Here is a 27,614-nt window from a genome sequence, read left to right on the forward strand (position 1 = left end):
TTTTATATTTTCAGTGGTGTTGTTAACAAAAACGCACCCATAAAGAAAATGAGAATTAAAAACAGGTTCAGCCCCTGGTTCGACCGTGATCTTGCAGAGTTACTCCACAACGAATTGCATTTGGCAAAAGGCTCGGCACACGCATACTCAGGCTGACTGGCTCACGTTCAGGCAAATGAGAAATAAGTGCACTCGGGCTATCCGGAAGGCCAAAGTTAGTTAGTTTAAGGATCCGTTCTCTCTCTGTACATCTATCCCCAAGAATTCTGGAAAACGGTTAAAGACCTGGAGAATAAACCCTCCTCCTCACAGCTGCCCATGTCCCTTAAAGTTGACGATCAGGTTGTTACTGACAAGAAGCACATGGCTGAGCTCTTTAATCACTTCTTCATTAAGTCAGGATTCCTATTTTGACTCAGCCATGCCTCCTTGCCCGTCCAACATTTCCTCACCTCCCCTTTTAATGTGACTATCCCCGATGCTTCTCCCTCTTTTTCCCCCTGCCCAGCTAAAAGGTTTCTCCCTGCAGGCAGTCACTGAGGTGCCAGAGGAGCTCCTTAAACTTTACCCCAAAAAAACAGCTGGGTCAGATGGTTTAGACCCTTTCTTCTGTAAGGTTGCTGCCCCTATGATCGCCAAGCCTATCTCCAACCTTTTCAATCTGTCTCTCCTCTCTGGGGAGGTTCCCATTGCTTGGAAGGCAGCCATGGTTTGTCCTTTATTTAAAGGGGGAGATCAAGCTGATCCTAACTGTTATAGGCCTATTTCTATTTTGCCCTATTTATCGAAAGTGTTGGAAAAACTTGTCAATAGTCAACTGACTGGCTTTCTTGATGTCTATAGTATTCTCTCTGGTATGCAATCTGTTTTTTTCCTCAGGTTATGAATGGGTCACTGCAACCTTAAAGGTCCTCAATGATGTCACCATTGCCCTTGATTCTAAGCAATGTTGTGCTGCTATCTTTATTGACTTGGCCAAAGCTTTTGATACGGTAGACCATTCCATTCTTGTGGGCCGGCGAAGGACTATTGGTGTCTCTGGGGTCTTTGGCCTGGTTTGCTAACTACCTCAGAGTGCAGTGTATAATGTCATAACATCTTCTCTCTCAGCCACTGCCTGTCACCAAGGGAGTACCCCAAGGCTCAATCCTAGGCCCTGCGCTCTTCTCAATTTAACAACAACATAGCTCAGGCAGTCGGTAGCTCTCTCTCATCCATTTATATGCAGATGATAGTCTTATACTCAGCTGGCCCCTCCCCGGATTTTGTGTTAAATGCTCTACCACAAAGCTTTCTTAGTGTCCAACAAGCTTCCTCTACCCTTAACTTACGGATCATTGGGACGCTAGCTTCCCACCTTGACAACATCCGGTGAAATTGTAGAGCGCCAAATTCAAATGACAGAAATCGTAATATTAAACATTCATGAAAATACAAGTGTCATACATCATTTAAAAGCTTAACTTCTTGTTAATCCAGCAACTTTGTCAGATTTCAAAAAGGCTTTACGGCAAAAGCTCACCATGCGATTATCTGAGGACAGCGCCCCGCACACAAAAGCATTACATACATTTTCCAATCAAGCAGAGGCATCAAAAAAGTCAGGAATAGCAATAAAATAAATCACTTACCTTTTGAAGATCTTCATCTGGTTGCAATCACAAGGGCCCCAGTTACATAACAAATGGTCCTTTTGCTCGATAAAGTCCTTCTTTATATCCCATAAAAGTACGTTTCATTGTCATTGACTCAGTACTCCACCGGTTTCCCTCGTTCAAAATGCATACAAATTAATCCCGTAAGTTACCAATAAACTTCCTCCAAACATATCAAACAACATTCCTAATCAATCCTCAGGTACCCTAATATGTAAATAAGCGATCAAATTTAAGAAAGAGAATACCAGAGACCATTACCGGAGATAAATAACGAAGTGCACGTCCTCACCGGAATGCGCAACAAACACTACAGCCAAAATGGGAGCCATTTTGAAAAACTACAAATTCTAGCTCATTTTTCAAGAAACAAGCCTGACACTCTTTCTAAAGAGTGTTGACATCTAGTGGAAGCCATAGGAGCTGCAATCTGGGAGGTCTTCCTTTTTATATTCCCATTCCCAGCCATTGTAATCAGTGGTGAGCTGAAAAATAAATTCTGGATGGATTGTCCTCGGGTTTTCACCTGCCATATCAGTTCTGTTATACTCAGACATTATTTTAACAGTTTTGGAAACTTTAGTGTTTTCCATCCAATACTACCATGCATATCCTAGCTTCTGGGCCTGAATAGCAGGCAGTTTACATTGGGCACCTCATTTATCCAAACTTCCGAATACTGCCCCCTAGCCCGAAGAAGTTAACCTTGTTCTGAACACCTCCAAAACAAAGGTCATGTGGTTTGGTGAGAAGAATGCCCCTCCCCACAGGTGTGATTACTCCCTCTGAGGGTTTAGAGCTTGAGGTAATCACCTCATACAAGTACTTGGGAGTATGGCTTGACGGTGCACTGTCCTTCTCTCAGCTCATATCAAAGCTGCAGGTTAAAGTTAAATCTTGACCTGGTTTCCTCTATCGTAATCACTTGTCATTCACCCCAGCTGCGAAACTAATCCTTATTCAGATGACCATCCTACCCATGCTAGATTACGGAGACATAATTTATAGATCAGCAGGTGAGGTTGCTCTTGAGTGGCTAGATGTTCTTTACCATTAGGCCATCAGATTTGCTACCAATGCTCCTTATTGGACACATCACTGCACTCTATACTCTGTAAACTGGTCATCTCTGTGTTCCAGTCACAGGACCCACTGGTTGATGCTTATTTATAAAACCCTTGCTCCCCCCTATCTGAGCTATCTACTGCAGCCCTCATCCTCCACATACAGCACCCGTTCTGCCAGTCACATTCTGTTAAAGGTCTCCAAAGCGCGCACATCCCCGGGTCGCTGGTATTTTCAGTTAGCTGCAGCTAGCGACTGGAACGAGCTGCAAAACACACTCAAACTGGACAGTATTATCTCTTCATTCAAAGACTCATGGACACTTACTGACAGTTGTGGCTGCTTTGCGTGATGTATTGTTGTCTCTTCCTTCTTGCCCTTTGCTGTTGTCTGTGCCCAATAATGTTTTGTGTTGCTACCATGCTGTGTTGTCATGTGTTGCTGCATTGCTATGTTGTCTTAGGTCTCTCTCTATGTAGTGTTGTCTCTCTTGTCGTGATGTGTTTTGTCCTATTTGTTATTATTTTTATTTTTTTTAATCCCAGCCTCCGTCCCCGCAATAGGTCTTTTGCCTTTTGGTAGGCCATCATTGTAAATAAGAATTAGTTCTAAACTGACTTGCCTAGTTAAATAAAAAATTACTGCTGCGAACGTGAAGGCTGCTTGGTCTAAAGTGGAGGAGTCCTACCCTCACATCATACCCATTGCCTGTGCTGCTCATGCATTGAATCTGTTCCTCAAGAACATCATGGATGGCATGGACAACAATGGATACACTCTACAAGGGAGCCAAGGAAATGGTTAGGTATGTGAAGGGTCATCAAGTTATAGCAGCAATCTACCTCACCAATCAAAGTGAGAAGAATAAGAGCACCACATTGAAGCTGCCCAGCAACACCTGTGTGGTGTTGTCATCATGACTGACAGTCTCCTGGAGGGGACGGAGTCTCTCCAACAAATGGCCATATCACAGTCTGCCGACATGGACAGGCCCATCAAGAGGATCCTCCTGGATGATGTATTTTGGGAGAGAGTGGTAAGCAGCCTGAAACCAATAGCAGTAGCCATTGCGCGGATTGAGGGAGACAATGGCATTCTGTCTGATGTTCAGAGTCTGCTTGCAGATGTAAGAGAAGAAATCTCTACTGCCCTATCCACTTCACTGTTGCTCCAAGCAGAGGAAACTGCAATTCTGAAATACATCAAAAAGTGTGAAGACTTCTGCCTGAAGCCCATACATGCCGCAGCATACATGTTGGACCCCAGGTATGCTGGTAAGAGGATCCTGTCTGGTGCAGAGATCAACAAGGTCTATGGTGTCATCACTACCGTGTCTCGCCACCTTGGCCTGGATGAGGGCAAGGTTCTTGGCAGTGTGGTGAAGTACACTTCCAAGCAAGGGCTTAGGAATGGAGATGCAATATGGCAGTTGTGCCAACATAACAGAGTTGTGAACAGGCGCACATTTTATTCAGGCTGGAGTGAACAAACAGACGGACGCAAACTGCGTCAAACCTCAAGGCAAAAGTGCAAAGCGCGAAAAACACTCACCATAGCTAATGTACCAAATAAACATACAACACGCACAAACACGGAACATGGAAACAGCCTGGCGCGTCACAATAACCACATAACAATAAGCAATTTCACACAAAGACATGGAGGGGAACAGAGGAATAAGTACATGCAGTGCGATTAGGGAATGGAACAATGAAAAATGGAGCGGCAATGGCTAGAAAGCCGGTGACGTTCGTTCGGCGGTCGACAAGGAGATGAGCCGACTTAGTTGGAAGTCGTGACAAACCCTAATCCCGCCTATAGTTTACTAGGGTGCACTCAACTCTATTTTTACCCCTTTTTCTCCCCCATTTTGTGGTATACAATTGGTAGTTACAGTCCTGTCTCCTCACTGCAACTCCCGTACGGACTCGGGAGAATGGAAGCTCAAGAGCTATGCGTCCTCCGAAACACGACTTAACCACTGCTTCTTAACACGATGCCAGTTTAACCCAGAAGCCAACTGCACCAATGTGTCGGAGGAAACACCGTACGCCGTGTCAGTGTGCATGCGCCCGGCCTGCCACAGGACTCGCTAGAGAGCGTTGGGACAAGGACATCCCTGCCTGGCCAAACCCTCCCCTAACCTGGACGATGCTTGGCCAGTTGTGCGCCGCCCAATGGGTCTCCCGGTCGCGGACGGCTGCGACAGCACCTGGACTCGAATCAGGATCAGGATAGTGGCACAGCTAGCAACTGCAATGCAGTGCCTTAGACTGCACCACTCAGGAGGCCAACTTGATTTTAATCTTGAGGGTATCTCAGATTTTAATGTTCAAAGTTTAATTTAAATACAATTAACATGAATCCACAGAAAAATACAACCAAATTCAGAAATACTGACTTATAAACCACTATGAGATGGAATCAAATGTGAGTGACTGTGCATATCAAACGCTGGTGCTTAAATGTGCTTATGAAAGTCCCATGGGATGGTGCAATGATGTCTTGTAACGAAGAATCCTACCACAAAAGGGAAATAGGTTTTTGCATGCAACTCTTATGGATGTCCTGGGTTCTGGCGGCTCGCCATCCTTGGTGGAACTGAATCCATACTCAAAAAACCTGACCTGTTTTACAAACAGGATCACACAATATATATATACCATGAGTACCTTTCATATAAACATGAATATAGCTCTTAGCTTTTATCTCTTACAGGAATGAGAAAATAAAACTTAGTCAAAATGCTTTACACTTTAACTACAGTACTAGGCTCACATGAACTAAACATTAAACTAACCTGGGCAATGCAAAGGACTAGTGCTTACACCTATACACGTTTGCTATTTCAATTGATTGATCGATAACTGAGCTAGCCTAAATGTTAATGGCTTGTGCCTATGCTTGGTTCAGTATGAACACTCTCAAAATGCTAGCAATAGCTTAGCTTGCTAGCATCAAGCTAATCAATCATTTTAAGAAAAGTCTTGGGATCGCCTGCTCCTGTCACGACAGAACAAACAGAAAATACTGTTAGCATGAGACCTAAATAGCCCTGGATAAGCACTCACAATAATGTTAGTATTTACACAATACAGTTATATGGGCTACTAAGTGACTTACTTAATGGAAAAAGTAGCATTTCCCCTTCGACACGATCTTGTGGATGTCGTGGACATGGATGTGATTTTGAGTCATTGAAAAAAAAAATGTGCACGTCTTTATGCCTCAGAACTGACAATGATGCGCCCAAACTAATTGAGGACTTACTTTATAAGATTGAACTCCCTATTATTTCCCAAGAACAGAGGTCTCCTTAACCTCTCTAGGGTATGTGGGACGAAATCGTCCCACCTACTCAACAGCCAGTGGAATCCCGTGGCGCGATATTCAAATACCTTAGAAATGCTATTACTTAAATTTCTCAAACATATGACTATTTTACACCATTTTAAAGACAAGACTCTCGTTAATCTAACCACACTGTCCGATTTCAAAAAGGCTTTACAACAAAAGCAAAACATTAGATAATGTCAGGAGAGTACCCAGACAGAAATAATCAGACACCCATTTTTCAAGCTAGCATATAATGTCACATAAACCCAAACCACAGCTAAATGCAGCACTAACCTTTGATGATCTTCATCAGATGACACTCCTAGGACATTATGTTATACAATACATGCATGTTTTGTTCATATTTATATAAAAAAACAGCTTTTTACATTAGCATGTGACGTTCAGAACTAGCATACCCACCACAAACTTCCGGTGAATTTACTAAATTACTCACGATAAACGTTCATAAAAAACATAAAAATTATTTTAAGAATTATAGATACAGAACTCCTTTATGCAATCGCTATGTCCGATTTTAAAATAGATTTTCGGCAAAATCACATTTTGCAATATTCTGAGTAGATAGCTCGCCATCACGGGCTAGCTATTTTGACACCCACCAAGTTTGGCACTCACCAAACTCAGATTTACTATAAGAAAAATTGGATTACCTTTGCTGTTCTTCGTCAGAATGCACTCCCAGGACTTCTACTTCAATAACAAATGTTGGTTTGGTTCAAAATAATCCATAGTTATGTTCCATTTTTCTAGTAAAAAAGCGATAATATTCCGACCGGGAATCTGCAATTAGGTAAACAGCCGAAAGAAAATAAATCACGGGGTCGACTCGGGCACGAGCATGAAGCCCTTTGTCCTCTGATAGACCACTTAGCAAAAGCGCTCGTGTGTTTCAGCCTGGGCTTTGAATTACGTCATTCAGCTTTTTCCCGGGCTCTGAGGGCCCATGGAAGCCGTAGGAAGTGTCACGTAACAGCAGAGATCCTTTGTAATGGATAGAGAGAATCAAGAAGGGAAAGAAATGGTCAGACAGGGTACTTCCTGAACAGAATCTTCTCATGTTTTGGCCTGCCAAATGAGTTCTGTTATACTCACAGACACCATTCAAACAGTTTTAGAAACTTTGGAGTGTTTTCTATCCAAAGCTAATAATTATATGCATATTCTAGTTTCTGGGCAGGAGTAATAATCAGATTAAATCGGGTATGTTTTTTTATCCAGCTGTGAAAATACTGCCCCCTATCCATAACAGGTTCCTTGTATGTGTAAACACAAGCCAATACTTAAGATGGCAATATTGCACTTGCTAGGTTCTCAGTGGGGTTGGATCTGCCCAATATTAGGTTTTATCAGTGGTGTGCCCACTTAAGTTATATTTCTGACTGGATCACAAATGACTCCTCTATTTGATTAGATATTGAGACTTTTTGATATTCTTTTTTATTTCCCCAGAAGCTTCAAATCTGTGTAAGATTACTGCATTAATCCCATTCTACTTAATACACTCAAAGCATGGAGGAGGCCTGTTCAAAGTGTTTTGGGAAGGTCCAAACTAACCTCTGCTCTTACCTCAATTCTTAACAACCCAGATTTGTACCAGGATTGCTGGATGCTGTCTTTAATGTTTAGCTTAATAAGGGTCTCGGCAGACTAAATTATTTATTCACTGATAGGATTTTATTGTTATTTGAGCAGATGGTTGAGAAATATCAACTCCATAAGTAGGACTTTTTCCACTTTCTACAAGTTAGACATATTTTGAAGAGCACCACCTTAATTGGCAACCATGATGTCTGTCATTGAAATAATTATTTTATGATGCTTTAAGGTCCATTTCTACTGTTGACACACAGGGGGTCAAGCAGGTGTGGGAGAAAGACTTGTCTGTTACTGTTGATGAGGAGATGTGGGAGGACATTTGGACATGTGCTAAAACAATATCTATCTGTTATGGTACTAGAGCAATCCAATTAAGAATAATACACAGATTGCATATATCCCAGAATCGCAGACATGCTTTTAGCCCCCCCTCGTCCTCTCCTCATTGTCTTAAATGTATGTTATACAGGCACTCTTAACACATTTATGGTCATGTTCCAAATTACAAAGGTACTGATCTAATTGTCTTCAAGAAATGGAAAAATAATCAAATTAACGGACATATACACACAACTGTGCTACATCAATGTTGTCATCAATAGCCAGGGAAAAATGCCTAAAGCCTGATTGAGCCCCTCCAGAACAATCCTATGCACATCATCCACCAGTGCATGGACGTGGCGGCCTGCTGTTGATGCAGACAGGGGCACCTGTTTGACAATCTCAATTATGCTATCCATAGACTTGTCCGTAGCCAATTCCACCAAAGCTGTCACCATGCACTTTTTAAACACCTCCATGTCTGTGAAGGGCATGTTGTGTTTGGTTAGAACCCAGGACGCTTTTATTGGAGGCACTGCATGGAGGATTCTGCTTCCGTGTGTTAACTCTTAAATTTTTCTACATCATGCCTCTCTCTGGAGTGGGAAGACCACTGAAAGTACCATGCTTAGATTCATAATGATTTATGAATTCTTTGCAAACAACATTTTCGTTGCAAATAACCCACAGGCTTGGCATTGGAAAGGTGGTAAGATGAATGCATATCTCTCTGTCCATTCATCCCTTAAACGTCGATTTTTATTCTCCACCTTTTGATACTTGAGATTAAAATGTCCTCTTGCTAGAGCTTCTCAGGGATCGGCGTCCCGTCAATGGGACCGTTGTAAATCATGCAGCACCTGATCGCAGATTTTAGAGAAACAACAAATTTCGGTACATTTAAGTGTCTTATATCGGCTGAAAGATTAAATTATTGTTAATATAACTTGTGACGGCCCTGAATTTTTCTGAACCGTCTGTGCTTCTCCTTCCAATAGGGTGCTACCCCTTCAATTCCCAATTAAATAGCCAGCATCAGCTGCGCAAAAGTGGGGTTGTGATGGAGACGTGAATGAGGATGTGGTCAACCCTCAGTTCTGAAGCTTCTCTCTTCCGTTTGTTTTGTTGCATTTAAAAGTGTGCTTTGTAGCCTAATAGCAAGTTTACCCAGGATCGGATCCACTCTTTGCGTCCGTGGACTACACCTCTTCGTGGCCTTTCTCCACTGGAGATCTGTCGGCGGATTGGCTTGTCTGACTGACCGACTGACTACAACCTTTTTGTAAACGGTATTTCATTTGTTTTGGTGTGATGTATACAGTGATGATTTATGTAGCTTAGTTGTAAGTGAGGACGTATTAAGATTTGATACACTTTATAGTTGTGTGGTAAAATATTTATTTTGATTGTATGATTGATACTGGGTTTACGCTACACTTGTATGAACGGACAAACATGGCGTGACTAAGGTCACATGAGTTCCCTGAACTTCTTTACTGGGCTGGACTCTTTTTAGGCCCGAGGTACAGGACATTTCTGGAGGAACCAGAGCTCATTATTTGTTATATTATTATGTGTGTGTGATCATTTATGTTGCTAATACAACCCACGCAAAAGAATACAGTTGTTTTTTGAAGTTCTTTCCAATGTTTTAAGGGTTTATGAAAAGTGTATTTCCATCCTGACTTTTACATGAGTCCTTTGTATTGGTGTAGACTTGACGGACCAGATGGGACTCATTCCCTCCCAAACCAAAAGGAGAAATCAATATTTTCTCTGGTAGGCACAACCTACCTGGCACCCCTATAAACAATAACCTCAAGTCAAAACCGTTACAAACTTCACTGTCCAATTTACAGTAGCTATTACTGCGAAACAATGCCATGCTATTGTTTGAGGAGAGCTCTGATTTATCATCCAAAGGGTCCCAGAGATAACATGAAGTGTTGTTTTGTTGGATAAAATCATTTTTCATATCCTAAAAAGGTCCATATAGCATGCACGATAGATTTTGTATTTCCGCTCGTTCAATTTGCAAAGAAAGGAATCTGAAAATCTAACCCTAAACGTTGTTTCAACCAGTCAAATCACATTCGTATATATTCCTCAGAGATCCTAGAACGTAACCAGACTTCACTATATCATTAGTGGTGTAGTATATCCAATAGAACACCATTTTAGGTCAGAGAGCAACACTATGGCACGCCGATGACGCGGGCGGTCTTCACTTGAACGACTCTAACTTTGTCAAATAAGCACCAATCGGGGTCAAACAAAGCTAGCTAGATAGCCAATGAGCTGGGCTTTACGGGAGTATCCGGAAACCCTGTATCTGTCGTAAAATGTAGCTACTAACCTTGTGCGACAGCATGCCTTTTCCTTTTGGACAAAAATAAGATTATTCAGAGTTATGAAGTTATGAAAACTGGTAGTTTTGCAAATGTTGAACTTATAATATGGCTACTAATACTGAAAAGTCCAAGTATACAGATTTGACGATTTTCTTGCAGAAAATTTTTGTTCATTTAGTGTGAATGCAATTGTCTCGATTTGCCCTAATGTACCTGGGTGACTTCACACTAAATGTCATGTAGTTCGCTCATACTTCAAGTTATCTGTCTGAAAGTTTGCACATACACTGCTGCCATCTTTTGGTCACCATCGGAATTACAACCAGAGTGATAGCTAGAACTGGGACCTTTCTGTTGCATTTCAAAGATGGTGGTAAGAAAAAAACGTTTGGGTTTTTTCTTTGTATTTTCTTCTACCAGATCTGTTATTCTTCTACATTCCTTTCACATTTCCACAAACCTCTGTGTTTCAAATGGTAACAAGAATATGCATATCCTTGCTTCATGGCCTGAGCTACAGGCAGTTAGATTTGGGTATGTCATGGTTTGTCAATGGTGGGTTTATTTGAACAGTGAGAGACAGAATAACAACAAAAATATCCAGAAAAACGCATTTCAAAAATATTATAAATTGATTTGCATTTTAATGAGGGAAATTTGTATTTGGCCCCCTCTCAATCAGAAAGATTTCTGGCTCCCAGGTGTCTTTTTATACAGGTAACGAGCTGAGATTAGGAGCACACTCTTAATGGGAGTGCTCCTTATCTCAGCTTGTTACCTGTATAAAAGACACCTGTCCACAGAAGCAATTAATCAATCAGATTCCAAACTCTCCACCATGGCCAAGACCAAAGAGCTCTCCAAGGATGTCAGGGACAAGATTGTAGACCTACACAAGGCTGGAATGGGCGACAAGACCATCGCCAAGCAGCTTGGTGAGAAGGTGACAACATTTGGTACGATTATTCGCAAATGGAAGAAACACAAAAGAACTGTCAATCTCCCTCGGCCTGGGGTTCCATGCAAGATCTCACCTCGTGGAGTTGCAATGATCATGAGAACGGTGAGGAATCAGCCCAGAACTACACGGGAGGATCTTGCCAATGATCTCAAGGCAGCTGGGACCATAGTCACCAAGAAAACAATTGGTAACACACTACGCCGTGAAGGACTGAAATCCTGCAGCGCCCTCTGCTCAAGAATACATCTACATGCCCGTCTGAAGTTTGCCAATGAGCATCTGAATGATTCAGAGGACAACTGGGTGAAAGTGTTGTGGTCAGATGAGACCAAAATGGAGCTCTTTGGCATCAACTCAACTCGCCATGTTTGGAGGAGGAGGAATGCTACCTATGACCCCAAGAACACCATCCCCACCGTCAAACTTGGAGGTGGAAACATTATGCTTTGGGGGGGGGGGGTTTCTGCTAAGGGGACAGGACAACTTCACCGCATCAAAGGGACGATGGATGGGGCCATGTACCGTCAAATCTTGGATGAGAACCTCCTTCCCTCAGCCAAGGCATTGAAAATTGGTCGTGGATGGGTATTCCAGCATGACAATGACCCAAAACACACGGCCAAGGCAACAAAGGAGTGGCTCAAGAAGAAGCACATTAAGGTCCTGGAGTGGCCGAGCCAGTCTCCAGACCTTAATCCCATAGGTTCGAGTTTCCAAACGTCAGCCTCGAAACCTTAATGACTTGGAGAAGATCTGCAAAGAGGAGTGGGACAAAATCCCTCCTGAGATGTGTGCAAACCTGGTGGCCAACTACAAGAAACGTTTGACCTCTGTGATTGCCAACAAGGGTTTTGCCACCAAGTACTAAGTCATGTTTTGCAGAGGGGTCAGATACTTATTTCCCTCATTAAAATGCAAATCAATTTATAACATTTTTGACATGCGTTTTTCTGGATGTTTTTGTTGTTATTCTGTCTCTCACTGTTCAAATAAACCTACCATTAAAATTATAGATTGATCATTTCTTTGTAAGTAGGCAAACGTACAAAATCAGCAGGGGATCAAATACTTTTTTCCCCCCACTGTATGGTGATTAACACACAGTGGAGTAAATTCTGATGGACACATCTATTTACAAATTTGACATAACACTTGTACACTTAACCGTAGAAAGACGGCCTATGCATGCATACAACACACCTTTGTAAAGATGTGTGATGCCTAAAACAGATGGTCAGCATCCCAAAGGCACCCTATTCCCTATAAAAGTAGTGCACTAAATATGGAATAGTGTATCATTTGGAACGTCAACATGTTCATTCATAAACCAATATTAAAGCGATCTGTTTTGGGCATAGAGAAATGTCGCAACATATCTGATAAACAGATTTGAAAGATTTTTGTCTGTAACATCAACCTGTTTGGTAGGAAGTATTCCCAGACAATAGCAATAGAATGTCAAGAACATCATTGAACATTGTAACTTTGTTTAATAAAAATCAACATTTTCCTGCCAGTACACTTAAGAAAACATCCACCATCACAACTATTTGAATGGACATACATTTACTCTGTTTTTCTTTCTTTCATCCGGATTTCAGTCGAAACCAGTTGTCGACTCTGCCCAGCCCGGTGTGCAGTCTGCCGTTGAAAGTCCTGATCGCCTGTAACAACAAGCTGGTCTCCCTTCCCGAAGAGCTGGGCCAACTACTACAGCTCACAGAACTGGTCAGTACAGACAGACGCACACAGTAGGGCTTAATTGGCCGTGGGTTTTAGTGTCAAAACCACCATGTTGATTTGCCCGTTTTTTTCCCCCCTTATTGGTAGTCTTTGTGTTGTGGTTTGATTACAGTTTAACCAGTCCATCTTTTTCCTCTCCTTCTCTCTCCAGGACGTGAGTTGTAATGAGATCCAGACACTCCCTCCTCAGGTTGGTCGACTGGACTCGCTGCGAGACCTTAACATCCGCCGCAACCACCTGGCCCACTTACCCCCAGGTCAACACACACACTCAACCACCTGGCCCGACGCAGTGTCTGCACTGCTCAACACACACACACACACACCAGTGGCGCTCAGTGCCGTTTATTTTAATTTTTTTATGAGCATGGCCTTATTTCTATTACAGCATGTTGGATGACTCCCATTCACATTCCATTCACCCAGTACAACGTAGGTGCACACAGGCCGAGAGAAAATTTGAGGTGACATTGAATACCGCTTTCCACACTTTTGCCTGCATCTAGCTGATATAGGGTGTAATCATTAGTCCAACAGTTGCAAACGAGTTTCTATTTGACAAATTCAGATATGTTTATCCCCGTTTTGTTCTGTTTGCTTCTGTTTAAGAAACGTTTTTCAACAGAATCGGCGGAATGAATAGAGTTCACTCTCATAACAGCCACGTTGTATTCGTCTTCCCTTTGCTTCTTCCCTTCGCACGTTGTATTCTTCTTTCCTTCGCTTCTTCTTCCCTTCGCTTCAATGCACAACAAATCAGCTGTATGTGACCAGGCCAGGAAAAAAAACTTTCTCAGCCAAACCTCTACAAACAGCCTACATCGTTGTCACCATATTAGCAAAAGCAACGTTATAGTCATAGTCAGCATAGGTAATATAACTAATGTGTTAGTAAACCCGCCACAATCATGCAGTAACGTTAGTAAGTCAATAAGCAGTTACACCAGCTGGCCCCGGTGGCAATAAATTAGTAAAACCAAAAGCTTACCTTGACTTGGAAGAGTTCCAGTGTTGTGTTGGATAGTCATAGCCAACTAGCTAACATAGCATCCCTCTGTTTGAGCAGGGTGTTTCAGTAGGCTGAACTAGTTAGCTGCTTTTTTTTCACTTTCAATCTCTCTATTTCTCTCTCGCTTCTTCTTAATTTTGGAAGAAATTAATTAGTTCAAAACTGTTCAACGATTGTCTTTCTCTCTCTTTTGAGTCAACTACTCACCACATTTTGGTGGGGTGGGACGGCAGGTAGCCTAGTGGTTAGAGCATTGGACTAGTAACCGGAAGGTTGCAAGATCGAATCCCCGAGCTGACAAGGTAAAAATCTGCCGTTCTGCCCCTGAACAAGGCAGTTAACCACTGTTCCTAGGCCGTCATTGAAAATAAGAATTTGTTCTTAACTGACTTGCCTAGTTAAATAAAGGTCAAATAAATATAATTGTATACACTGCAGTGCTAGCTTGCTGTAGCTTATGCTTCAGTACTAGATTCATTCTCTGATCCTTTGTTTGGGTGGACAACGTTGGTTCATGCTGCAAGAGCTCTGATAAGCTTGAGGACGTCCTCCGGAAGTTGTCATAATTACTGTGTAAGTCTGGAAGAGGGTGAGAACCATGAGCCTCCTAGGTTTTGTATTGAAGTCAATGTACCGAGAGGAGGATGGGAGCTAGCTGTCTTCCGTCAACACCATGGTGCTACCCTAATGCGTGCTGTTGAGGCTACTGTTGACCTTCTTTGCAAAATAGTGTTTTTTAATCAGTTATTTGATGACGTGATTATATTTAGTATAGTTTTATCTAAAAAGGAAAACTTTTGAAATGCTATACAATTTATTTTGTATTAAATTCACTGAGGATGGTCTTACACACACACACACACACACACACACACACACACACCTGGACCACACACAAAAGTATATTTTGAAATAAAAAAATACCATAATTGCTTGATTAGATAAATCTGGCATGTTAGAGCTTGACAACACACATTGGGGGGGGGGGGGGTTAAATAAGAAAGATCAGGATTTAGTTGACCGATATTTAACCCCCCTTTTTTGGGCACTAAACTACATCCATTAACACTGAGTATAGAAAACATTTAGAGCCCCTGCTCTTTTTATGACATATAATAACCTGGTGAAATCTGATCCCTTATCGATGTAACTTGTTAAATCCACTTCATTCAGTGTAGATGAAATGGAGGAGACGGGTTTAAGAAGGATTTTTAAGCCTTGAGACAATTGAGACATTGATTGTGTATGTGTGCCATTCAGAGGATGAATGGGCAAGACAAAATATTTAAGTGCCTTTGAACTGGGTATGGTAGAAGGTTCCAGGTGCACCGGTTTGAGAGTCAAGAACTGCAGCGCTGCTGTGTTTTTAAATGCTCAACAGTCTCCCGTGTGTATCAATAATGGTTCACCACCCAAAGGACATCCAGCTAACTTGACAACTGTGGGAAGCATTGGAGACATGGACATTAAAGTTAACCTGTGTGTCCTATGTCCATACAGAGCTGTCTGAGTTGCCCCTGGTGCGTCTGGACTTCTCTTGTAACAAGGTGACATCCATTCCTGTGTGTTACCGCAACTTGCGCCACCTACAGAGCATCGTGCTGGACAACAACCCACTACAGAACCCACCTGCACAGGTAACACACGCACACAGTCTGACTATACAAACACACCTTTGCTCCTAGTCAGTGACTAGGAAACACTCTCAGCTTGACTATACAGTTGACCTGCATCACACGTGTTAATATAACCTAGTGAAACTGTTCCTTCTATTGTCTATCATGTGTTTCTTTCCCTGTCATTCCCAGATTTGTATAAAGGGGATGATCCATATATTTAAGTATCTGAACAATGAGGCCAGCAAGACTACACCTGAGCTCCCAGACTACGACAGGAGACCCCTCCCCTTCGGATCCTGGTGAGACACACTTGCACACACACGCTTCCACTGCCAATAATATGGCAGAAGCCAGTCTTGGAAGCAGCTGTGTGCAGAGGAACAGCTGGAGAGAGGCAGAAAGAGGGGGCACTCTTTCCTCTACATCTCCCTGCTCCTGTCTTTTGCTGTCAGTATCTCTACTTTTATCTCTCCCTCACAATTGTGATATTTTCTGCTCTACAATCTCACATGCTTTCTCAGAGCCCTCTGTAAATGTTAAGGTACTCTACTAGAAACTGTTTGGGGAGTAGACGTAGAAATTGAGATCAATGGGAAGTGAGGGAGTGTTTAAACGAAAAGGTAGAAAGGTGAGTTTACGAGGGACCACAGCTGAAAGAGGGAGTTTATCCATTGAGTTGAGAATGGGGGGTACCATAACAACAACCTTGCAAACTCTCATTATACAAAATGAATCATGCTCACTGGATCTCAGGGGTGTATTTCCTAGAAACCAACCAGGTCAAAACAGGGAGGGACCAACCTGAATTTGTCCAGTAAGAAAACTCTACATATCCTTGCAAATAATTTTCCATTTCAAAAAGTTTTGCGACAGGTTGGTGTTGTGGGTATTCTTACACAGGACACTCATAGTCAAACTTAAATTAATCATTGTTTATTATCAGTGCGCTGGAGAGGTTCCAACAAACTTGATGCACCATAGTGAAAGTCTGTGAGTAGCACTAATCGGGCTGTACCATTTAGTTTCATAGAGTTGGTTCCGGCATTTTTGGCACCGTCTCCTATCTTAATTTAAAGAACATGTTCTGGGCGTTCTGCCAAATAGTTTAAAGGAGGAGGTCATGACAGCCCCTCATATCTTTACCAGGCACAGGCAGGAACCAAGGAATGTTTATGACACCAAAGACAAGATGCGCAAAGTAACATTTCCTTTACATAAGCCAGCCACGCAACTCACAAGTTTATTTATCCAGACCTGCATAGACACTCACATAATAAACTCAGCAAAAAAACAAACCTCCCTTTTTCAGGACCCCGTCTTCAAAGATAATTAATAAAAATACAAATAATTTCATAGATCTTCTTTGTAAAGGGTTTAAACACTGTTTCCCATGCTTTTTCAATGAACCATAGACAATTAATGAACATGCACCTGTGGAACGGTCGTTAAGACACTAACAGCTTACAGACGGTAGGCAATTAAGGTCACAGTTATGAAAACTTAGGACACTAAAGAGGCCTTTCTACTGACTCTGAAAAACACCAAAAGAAAGATGCCCAGGGCCCCTACTCATCTGCGTCAACGTGCCTTAGGCATTCTACAAGGAAGTTTGAGGACCGCAGATGTGGCCAGGGCAATAAATTGCAATGTCCGTACCGTGAGACGCCAAAGACGGCGCTACAGGGAGACAGGACGGACAGCTGATCTTACTCGCAGTGGCAGACAAAGTGTAACAACGCCTGCACAGGATCGGTACATCTGAACATCACACCTGCGGGACAGGTACAGGATGGCAACAACAACTGCCCGAGTTACACCAGGAACGCACAATCCCTCCATCAGTGCTCAGACTGTCCGCAATAGGCTGAGAGAGGCTGGACTGAGGGCTTGTTGGCCTGTTGTAAGGCAGGTCTTCACCAGACATCACCGGCAACAACGTTGTCTATGGGCACAAACACACCGTCGCTGGACCAGACAGGCAATAAGTGCTCTTCACTGACGAATCGCGGTTTTGTCTCACCAGGGGTGATGGTCGGATTCGTGTTTTTCGTTGAAGGAATGAGCGTTACACCGAGGCCTGTACTCTGGAGCGGGATCGATTTGGAGGTGGAGGGTCCGTCATGGTCTGGGGCGGTGTGTCACAGCATCATCGGACTGAGCTTGTTGTCATTGCAGGCAATCTCAATGCTGTGTGTTACAGGAAAGACATCCTCCCTCATGTGGTACCCTTCCTGCAGGCTCATCCTGACATGACCCTCCAGCCACCAGTCATACTGCTCGTTATATGCGTGATTTCCTGCAGGACCGGAATGTTAGTGTTCTGCCATGGCCAGCGAAGATCTCAATCCCGTTGAGCACGTCTGGGACCTATTGGATCGGAGGATGAGGGCTATGGCCATTCCCCACAGAAATGTCCGGGAACTTGCAGGTTCCTTGGTGGAAGAATGGGGTAACATCCTCACAGCAAGAACTGGCAAATCTGGTGCAGTCCATGAGGAGGAGATGCACTGCAGTACTTAATGCAGCTGGTGGCCACACCACATACTGACTGATACTTTTGATTTTGACCCCCCTTTGTTCAGGGACACATGATTCCATTTATTTTAGTCACATGTCTGTGGAACTTGTTCAGTTTATGTCTCAGTTGTTGAATCTAGTTATGTTCATACAAATATTTACACATGTTAAGTTTGCTGAAAATAAACACAGTTGACAGTGAGGACGTTTCTTTTTTTGCTGAGTTTGCATACAATGCATTCGGAAAGTATTCAGACCCCTTCCCCTTTTCCACATTTTTGTTACATTACAGCTTAATTCTAAAATGTATTAAAGAAATGTTTCACCTCATCAATCTACACACAATACCTCATAATGACAAATCTAAAACAGTCTTGAATTTTTTGCGAATGTATTACAAATAAAAGTAACAAATACTTTTTATCTAAGTATTAAGACCCTTTGCTATGAGACTCGAAATTGAGCTCAGGTGCCTCCTGTTTCCATAGATCATCCTTGAGATGTTTCTCCAACTTGATTGGAGTCCACCTGTTGTAAATTCAATTGATTGGACATGATTTGGAAAGGTGCACACACCTGTCTAAGGTCCCACAGTTGACTCTTCCTTGAGCTGTCTGCCCGGCCAAACTGAGCAATCGGGGGAGAAGGGCCTCAGTCGGGAAGGTGACCAAGAACCCAATGATCACTCTGACAGAGCTCTAGGGTTCGTCTGTGGAGATGGTTGTCCTTCTGGAAGGTTCTCCCATCTCTGCAGCACTCCACCAATCAGGCCTTTATGGTAGAGTGGCCAGACGGAAGCCACTCCTCAGTAAAAAGCACATGACAGCCCGCTTGGAGTTTGTTAAAAGGCACCCAAAGGACTCTCAGACCATGAGAAACAAGATTCTCAGTTCTGATGAAACCAAGATTGAGGTCTTTGCCCTGAATGCCAAGTGTTACATCTAGAGGGAACCTGGCATCATCCCTGCCATAAAGACATGATTGGTGGTGCTGCAGAGATGGTTGTCCTTCTGGAAGGTTCACCCATCTCCACAGAGGAGTTCTGGAACTGTCATTGACCATCGAGTACTTGGTCACCTCCCTTCTCCACCGTTTGCTCAATTTGGCCAGGGGGCCAGCTCTAGGAAGAGTCTTGGTGGTTCCAAACTTCTTCCATTTAAGAATGGAGTCCACTGTGTTCTTGGGGACCTTCAATGCGGTGGAAATTTTTTATTACCCTTCCCCAGATCTGTGCCTCGACACAATCCTGTCTCACCTCTATGGACAATTACTTCGACCTTATGGCTTGGTTTTTGCTCAGATATGCAACTATGTGACCTTATATAGACAGGTGTGTGCCTTTCCAAATCATGTCCAATCAATTGAATTTACCACAAGTGGACTCCAACCAAGTAGAAATATCTCAAGGATGGAAACAGGATGCACCTTAGTCTCATAGCAAAGGGTCTGAATACTTATAAATAAATAATTTATTTTTTGCATTGTCATTATGGGGTATTGTGTGTAGATTGCTGAGGAATGTTTTTTTAAATTTTTTTTAATCCATTTTAGAATGAGGCTGTAAATTAACAAAATGTGGACAAAGTCAAGTGGCCTGAAAAGTTTCCAAATGCACTGTAGATACTGTCGCTGTCCCCATACTCTGACAGACAGACATATCCACTTCTCAGTGACACACACCGTACCTGGGTCAAGTGACTTCCTTGATTTTGCACTTGTACTGCAACTCAATAAATTGCTTTGTTTCAAATGATTGTGTTTTGTTTCCTGTTGACATATTGTGTATATAGGTATGTATAGTGTAATGTTGTTTATTGATGTGTTCATGCAGGGCTCATCTGCAAAAGAAACCGTGATCTCTGCATGACTCCCTGCTTAAGTCAAATAAAAGTAAAGCGCAGCTCAAGTGTTTGAAAGCATTTGATGTTGTGTTTTGACTCACGTCCTGTTCTCAAGGTGATCTTGAAGTTGATCTTATCTTCTGTACTCTTAGTGTGGAGGAGCTGTACCCTGGCCGGCCATACGGTGCACTGGACTCTGGCTTCAACAGCGTGGACAGTGGAGACAAGAGATGGTCAGGCAACGAGGTGAGAATGCACACACACACACACACACACACACACACACACACACACACAAGATGGTCAGGCAACTAGGTAAGACACACACACACACACACACAAGATGGTCAGGCAACTAGGTAAGAGGCACACACACAAGATGGTCAGGCAACTAGGTAAGAGACACACTCACACACAAGATGGTCAGGCAACTAGGTAAGAGACACACTCACACACAAGATGGTCAGGCAAGTAGGTAAGAGACACACACACACAAGATTGTCAGGCAACTAGGTAAGACGCACACACACAAGATGGTCAGGCAACTAGGTAAGACGCACACACACAAGATGGTCAGGCAACTAGGTAAGACGCGCGCACACACACAAGATGGTCAGGCAACTAGGTAAGACGCGCACACACACAAGATGGTCAGGCAACTAGGTAAGAGACACACACACACACAAGATGGTCAGGCAACTAGGTAAGACGCACGCGCACACACACAAGATGGTCAGGCAACTAGGTAAGAGACACACACACACACAAGATGGTCAGGCAACTAGGTAAGACACACACACACACAAGATGGTCAGGCAACTAGGTAAGACGCGCACACACACAAGATGGTCAAGCAACTAGGTAAGACACACACACACACACACACACACACAAGATGGTCAGGCAACTAGGTAAGACACACACACACACCAGATGGTCAGGCAACTAGGTAAGAGACACACACACACACAAGATGGTCAGGCAACTAGGTAAGACGCGCACACACACAAGATGGTCAGGCAACTAGGTAAGACGCGCACACACACAAGATGGTCAAGCAACTAGGTAAGACACACACACACACACACACAAGATGGTCAGGCAACTAGGTAAGACACACACACACACCAGATGGTCAGGCAACTAGGTAAGAGACACACACACACACAAGATGGTCAGGCAACTAGGTAAGACGCGCACACACACAAGATGGTCAGGCAACTAGGTAAGACGCGCACACACACAAGATGGTCAAGCAACTAGGTAAGACACACACACACACCAGATGGTCAGGCAACTAGGTAAGAAACACACACACACACACAAGATGGTCAGGCAACTGGTTAAGGCACACACACAAGATGGTCAGGCAACTAGGTAAGGCACACACACAAGATGGTCAGGCAACTAGGTAAGGCACACACACACACACCAGATGGTCAGGCAACTAGGTAAGAAACACACACACACACAAGATGGTCAGGCAACTGGTTAAGGCACACACACACACACAAGATGGTCAGGCAACTAGGTAAGACACACACACACAAGATGGTCAGGCAACTAGGTAAGACACACACACACACGATGGTCAGGCAACTAGGTAAGACACACACACACGATGGTCAGGCAACTAGGTAAGACACACACACAAGATGGTCAGGCAACTAGGTAAGACACACACACACCAGATGGTCAGGCAACTACGTAAGACACACGCACACACACAAGATGGTCAGGCAACTAGGTAAGGCACACACACACCAGATGGTCAGGCAACTAGGTAAGACACACACACGATGGTCAGGCAACTAGGTAAGACACACACACAAGATGGTCAGGCAACTAGGTAAGACACACACACACCAGATGGTCAGGCAACTAGGTAAGACACACACACACACACACACACCAGATGGTCAGGCAACTAGGTAAGACACACGATGGTCAGGCAACTAGGTAAAGCACACACACACCAGATGGTCAGGCAACTAGGTAAGAAACACACACACCAGATGGTCAGGCAACTAGGTAAGAAACACACACGCCAGATGGTCAGGCAACTAGGTAAGAAACACACACACCAGATGGTCAGGCAACTAGGTAAGAAACACACACACCAGATGGTCAGGCAACTAGGTAAGAAACACACACACCAGATGGTCAGGCAACTAGGTAAGAAACACACACACCAGATGGTCAGGCAACTAGGTAAGAAACACACACACCAGATGGTCAGGCAACTAGGTAAGAAACACACACACACACCAGATGGTCAGGCAACTAGGTAAGAAACACACACACACAGAAGATGGTCAGGCAACTAGGTAAGGCGCGCACACACACATGGTCAGGCAACTAGGTAAGACACACACACACACCAGATGGTCAGGCAACTAGGTAAGAGACACACACACACACAAGATGGTCAGGCAACTAGGTAAGACGCGCACACACACAAGATGGTCAGGCAACTAGGTAAGACGCGCACACACACACACAAGATGGTCAGGCAACTAGGTAAGACACACACACACACCAGATGGTCAGGCAACTAGGTAAGAAACACACACACACACAAGATGGTCAGGCAACTGGTTAAGGCACACACACAAGATGGTCAGGCAACTAGGTAAGGCACACACACAAGATGGTCAGGCAACTAGGTAAGGCACACACACACACACCAGATGGTCAGGCAACTAGGTAAGAAACACACACACACACAAGATGGTCAGGCAACTGGTTAAGGCACACACACACACACAAGATGGTCAGGCAACTAGGTAAGACACACACACACAAGATGGTCAGGCAACTAGGTAAGACACACACACACACACGATGGTCAGGCAACTAGGTAAGACACACACACACGATGGTCAGGCAACTAGGTAAGACACACACACACGATGGTCAGGCAACTAGGTAAGACACACACACACCAGATGGTCAGGCAACTAGGTAAGACACATGCACACACACAAGATGGTCAGGCAACTAGGTAAGGCACACACACACCAGATGGTCAGGCAACTAGGTAAGACACACACACGATGGTCAGGCAACTAGGTAAGACACACACACAAGATGGTCAGGCAACTAGGTAAGACACACACACACCAGATGGTCAGGCAACTAGGTAAGACACACACACACACACACACCAGATGGTCAGGCAACTAGGTAAGACACACGATGGTCAGGCAACTAGGTAAGGCACACACACACCAGATGGTCAGGCAACTAGGTAAGAAACACACACACCAGATGGTCAGGCAACTAGGTAAGAAACACACACACCAGATGGTCAGGCAACTAGGTAAGAAACACACACACCAGATGGTCAGGCAACTAGGTAAGAAACACACACACCAGATGGTCAGGCAACTAGGTAAGAAACACACACACCAGATGGTCAGGCAACTAGGTAAGAAACACACACACCAGATGGTCAGGCAACTAGGTAAGAAACACACACACACACCAGATGGTCAGGCAACTAGGTAAGAAACACACACACACAGAAGATGGTCAGGCAACTAGGTAAGGCGCGCACACACACATGGTCAGGCAACTAGGTAAGGCACACACACACACCATATGGTTAGGCAACTAGGTAAGGCAGACACACACACACCAGATGGTCAGTCAACTACCTAAGACACAGACACACACACACAGTTAGGCACTTGGGTAAGATTAGAAGTAACTCTGGGTCCTCCTAGTAATTTTTGGGTTGTGTAACTTGGTAAAAAAAATTGAATAATTTCTTATACTAACTAGGGGTTAAATAAAGAATACTATAGTAAGTGCCAATGAAGTGAATCTTGTTGTGTGCATCAGGGAGGGATAATTAAATGCATGTCTCAGTCTAGAAATGTTTTAACAATTTACGTTTTCATGAATCTTTCTATGGGTAACAGGGTTGACGTGTTATGCTCGACCTGCTCAGTTTCCACCACAAAACATCAGAAAATGGCCAAAAAGAGTAGAACCAGCTCACCTGCTTTTACTCTGTGATTTAACTATTAGATGTTCAATGTTTATAAAATCTATGGTTTCACCATATTAAAACGAGAGTTCAGTTCACATAACGGGGTTGACCTTAAATTGGAACTGTCAGCATTTTAGCCTCATGAAATGTTATAAAAATCTGTTCAATTACACCCCCATGTAGAATACAAAAAAAGAGTATTCTTTTTTTGGGATATGCAAGCGCTTAGATATGGTAATTTTAAAGTTTTCATAAATTCTTAGAATGTTTGGGAATTACATATACCAAGGCATTTGTGAAAATTCTATAGCAATATAGAGTGGGAAAGCGGCCATGGGTTTAGACAATTAATAGACACTGCGGTAAATAAGGACCGGAGTCAACGCAGACTGGTGCGCCATAATAGCCAGTCAGAGCTGCAGTAGGGCTTTATGCAAACAAGCCATTTGCCACAGGCCTGGGATCATTGACTTTGAACTAGACTGTTTACAGGCAGTTGCAACAGCGCAACTTTAGATCATTAGAACGCATTCGCCAAAAGCCACAAAATACACCTGAATGGATTTCTGCAAATACCAGGGGAGTCCTCTTACATTTGGCAACTTTACAGTCCTTTTGAACAAACAACCATGAAAAAGTAGGCTCTCTCTGTCAATTATGTACGTCAACAATAACATCAACAACTAATGCTAGCCAGATCAAGATGAGCTAAAATCTAACAAAGGAACGTTAGGTAAACCCTCTCAAACTGTTTCAGCTAGTTGGCCGTCAAAATGTCACTGAGCTGCCGCTTTCAAGGAGCGGGACTCTAACCCGGAAGCTTATAAGAAATCCCGCTATGCCCTCCGACGAACCTTCAAACAGGCAAAGCGTCAATACAGGACAAAGATCTAATTATACTACACCGGCTCCGACGCTCGTCGGATGTGGAAGGGCTTGAAAACTATTAGCGATGCACAGCCGAGAGTTGCCCAGTGACACGAGTCGACTAGACGAGCTAAATAAGTTCTATGCTCGCTTCAAGGCAAGTAACACTGAAACATGCATGAGAGCATCAGCTGTTCCGTACGACTGTGTGATCACGTTCTCCGTAGCTGATGTAAGACCTTGACAGGTCAACATTCACAAGGCTGCTGGGCCAGACGGATTACCAGGACGTGTACTCTGAGCATGCGCTGACCAACTGGCAAGTGTCTTCACTGACATTTTCAACATCTCCCTGTCCGAGTCTGTAATACCAACATGTTTCAAGCAGACCACCATCGTCCCTGTGCCCGAGAACACGAAGGTAACCTGCCTAAATGAGTACTGACTCGTAGCATTTACATTACATTTACATTTAAGTCATTTAGCAGACGCTCTTATCCAGAGCGACTTACAAATTGGTGCATTCACCTATAATATCCAGTAGAACCACTTTACAATAGTGCATCTAAATCTTTTAAAGGGGGGGGGGGTTAGAAGGATTACTTTATCCTATCCCAGGTATTCCTTAAAGAGGTGGGGTTTCAAGTGTCTCCGGAAGGTGGTGATTGACTCCGCTGTCCTGGCATCGTGAGGGAGCACTCACGCCTGTAGCCGTGAAATGCTTTGAAAGGCTGGTCATGGCTCATATCAACACCATTATCCCAGAAACCCTAGACCCACTCCAATTTGCATACCGCCCCAACAGGTCCACAGATGATTCAATCTCTATTGCACTCCACACTGCCCTTTCCCACCTGGACAAAAGGAACACCTATGTGAGAATGCTATTCATTGACTACAGCTGAGCGTTCAACACCATAGTGCCCTCAAAGCTCATCACTAAGCTAAGGACCCTGGGAGTAAACACCTCCCTCTGCAACTGGATCCAAGACTTCCTGATGGGCTGCCCCCAGGTGGTAAGGGTAGGTAACAACACATCTGTCACGCTGATCCTCAACACGTGGGGCCCCTCGGGTGTGCTCAGGCCCCTCCTGTAATCCCTGTTAACCCATGACTGCATGGCCAGGCACGACTCCAACACCATCATTAAGTTTGCTGATGACACAACAGTGGTAGGCCTGATCACTGACAACGGTGAGACAGCCTATAAGGAGGGGTCAGAGACCTGGCCGTGTGGTGCCAGGACAACAACCTCTCCCTCAACGTGATCAAGAGAAAGGAGATGATTGTGGACTACAGGAAAAGGACTGAGCACGTCCCCATTCTCATCGACGGGGCTGTAGTGGAGCAGCTTCAAGTTCCTTGGCGTCCACATCACCAACAAACTAACATGGTCCAAGCACACCAAGACAGTCGTGAAGAGGGCACGACAAAACCTATTACCCCTCAAGAGACTGAAAATATTTGCCATGGGTCCTCAGATCTTCAAAAGGTTTACAGCTGCACCATCGAGCATCCTGACGGGTTGCATCACTGCCTGGTATGGCAGCTGCTCGGCCTCCGACCGCAAGGCACTACAGAGGGTGGTGCGTACGCCCCAGTACATCACTGGGGCCAAGCTTCCTGCCATCCAGGACCTCTATACCAGGCGGTGTCAGAGGAAGGCCCAAAAAATCCAAAGACTCCAGCACACCCTAGTCATAGACTGTTCTCTCTGCTACCGCACAGCAAGAGGTACCGTGAGCCAAGTCTAGGTCCAAAAGGCTTCTTAACAGCTTCTACCCCCAAGCCATAAGACTCCTGAACAGCTAATAAAATGGCTACCCAGACTATTTGCATTGCCCCCCCCCCCCACGCTGCTGCAACTCTCTGTTAGTATCTATGCATAGCCGCTTTAATAATTCTACCTACATGTACATAACTACCTCAATTACCTTTCCACAGGTGCCCCCACACATTGACTCTGTACCGGTACCCCCTGTATTTAGCCCCGCTATTGTTATTTACTGCTGCTCTTTTAATTATTTGTTTTTCTTATCTTACTTTTTTTTTGGGGGGGGGTTATTTTATTAAAACCACATTGCTGGTTAAGGGCTTGTAAGTAAGCATTTCCATTTTCCATTTTAGTTATTTAGCAGACGCTCTTATACAGAGCAACTTACAGTAGTGAATGCATACATTTCATACATTTTTTTTTTCGCATGGGGGACCACGGGGGACACCTGTTGTATTCGGCCCATGTGACAAATACAATTTGATCTGATTTGAAAATAAGGAACAGAAACAAATGAATCACTAATCACATGAAATAAATAATAATCTTCAGAAATGACTGTCAAAGTAAGGACATCTACAATGATGGTGTTTATCTTTACTGCTGGCATTAAGTAAAGCCTGTGTGTATGTTTGCTGACTCAACATTATCATGTACCACTGCAACACTTAACAAAGAGCTAGAGTGAGTTTTAGAATGGGTGGCAACTAATAAACTAGTACTAAACATTTGAAAAACTAAAAGCATTATATTTGGGACAAACCATTCACTTGACCCGAAACCTCAACTAAATCTGGGTATGAATAATATGGAAATTGAGCAAGTTGAGTAGACAACTGCTTGGTGTAACCCTGGATTGCAAACTGTCATGGTCAAAACATATTGATGCAAGGGTAGCTAAGATGGGGAGAAGTCTGTCCGTAATAAAGCGCTGCTCT

At 43.7% G+C, this 27,614-nt stretch overlaps 1 protein-coding gene across 11 annotated transcripts in view; it reads left to right on the forward strand.

Moving 5' to 3' along the window:
- Window positions 1-27,614, forward strand: part of LOC115162869 (leucine-rich repeat and calponin homology domain-containing protein 3) — an 81,647-nt gene that overhangs the window by 21,034 nt on the left and 32,999 nt on the right. For all 11 annotated transcript variants that reach the window (XM_029714335.1, XM_029714331.1, XM_029714332.1 and 8 more), the window contains exons 3-7: window positions 12,911-13,037; window positions 13,204-13,309; window positions 15,562-15,698; window positions 15,870-15,979; window positions 20,191-20,284. In XM_029714335.1, the coding sequence (XP_029570195.1) occupies window positions 12,911-13,037; window positions 13,204-13,309; window positions 15,562-15,698; window positions 15,870-15,979; window positions 20,191-20,284 (574 nt within the window). The remainder of the gene's footprint in view (window positions 1-12,910; window positions 13,038-13,203; window positions 13,310-15,561; window positions 15,699-15,869; window positions 15,980-20,190; window positions 20,285-27,614) is intronic.

The sequence above is a fragment of the Salmo trutta genome, chromosome 26, assembly GCF_901001165.1.
Source record: "Salmo trutta chromosome 26, fSalTru1.1, whole genome shotgun sequence".
NCBI classification, from domain to species: Eukaryota; Metazoa; Chordata; class Actinopteri; order Salmoniformes; family Salmonidae; genus Salmo; species Salmo trutta.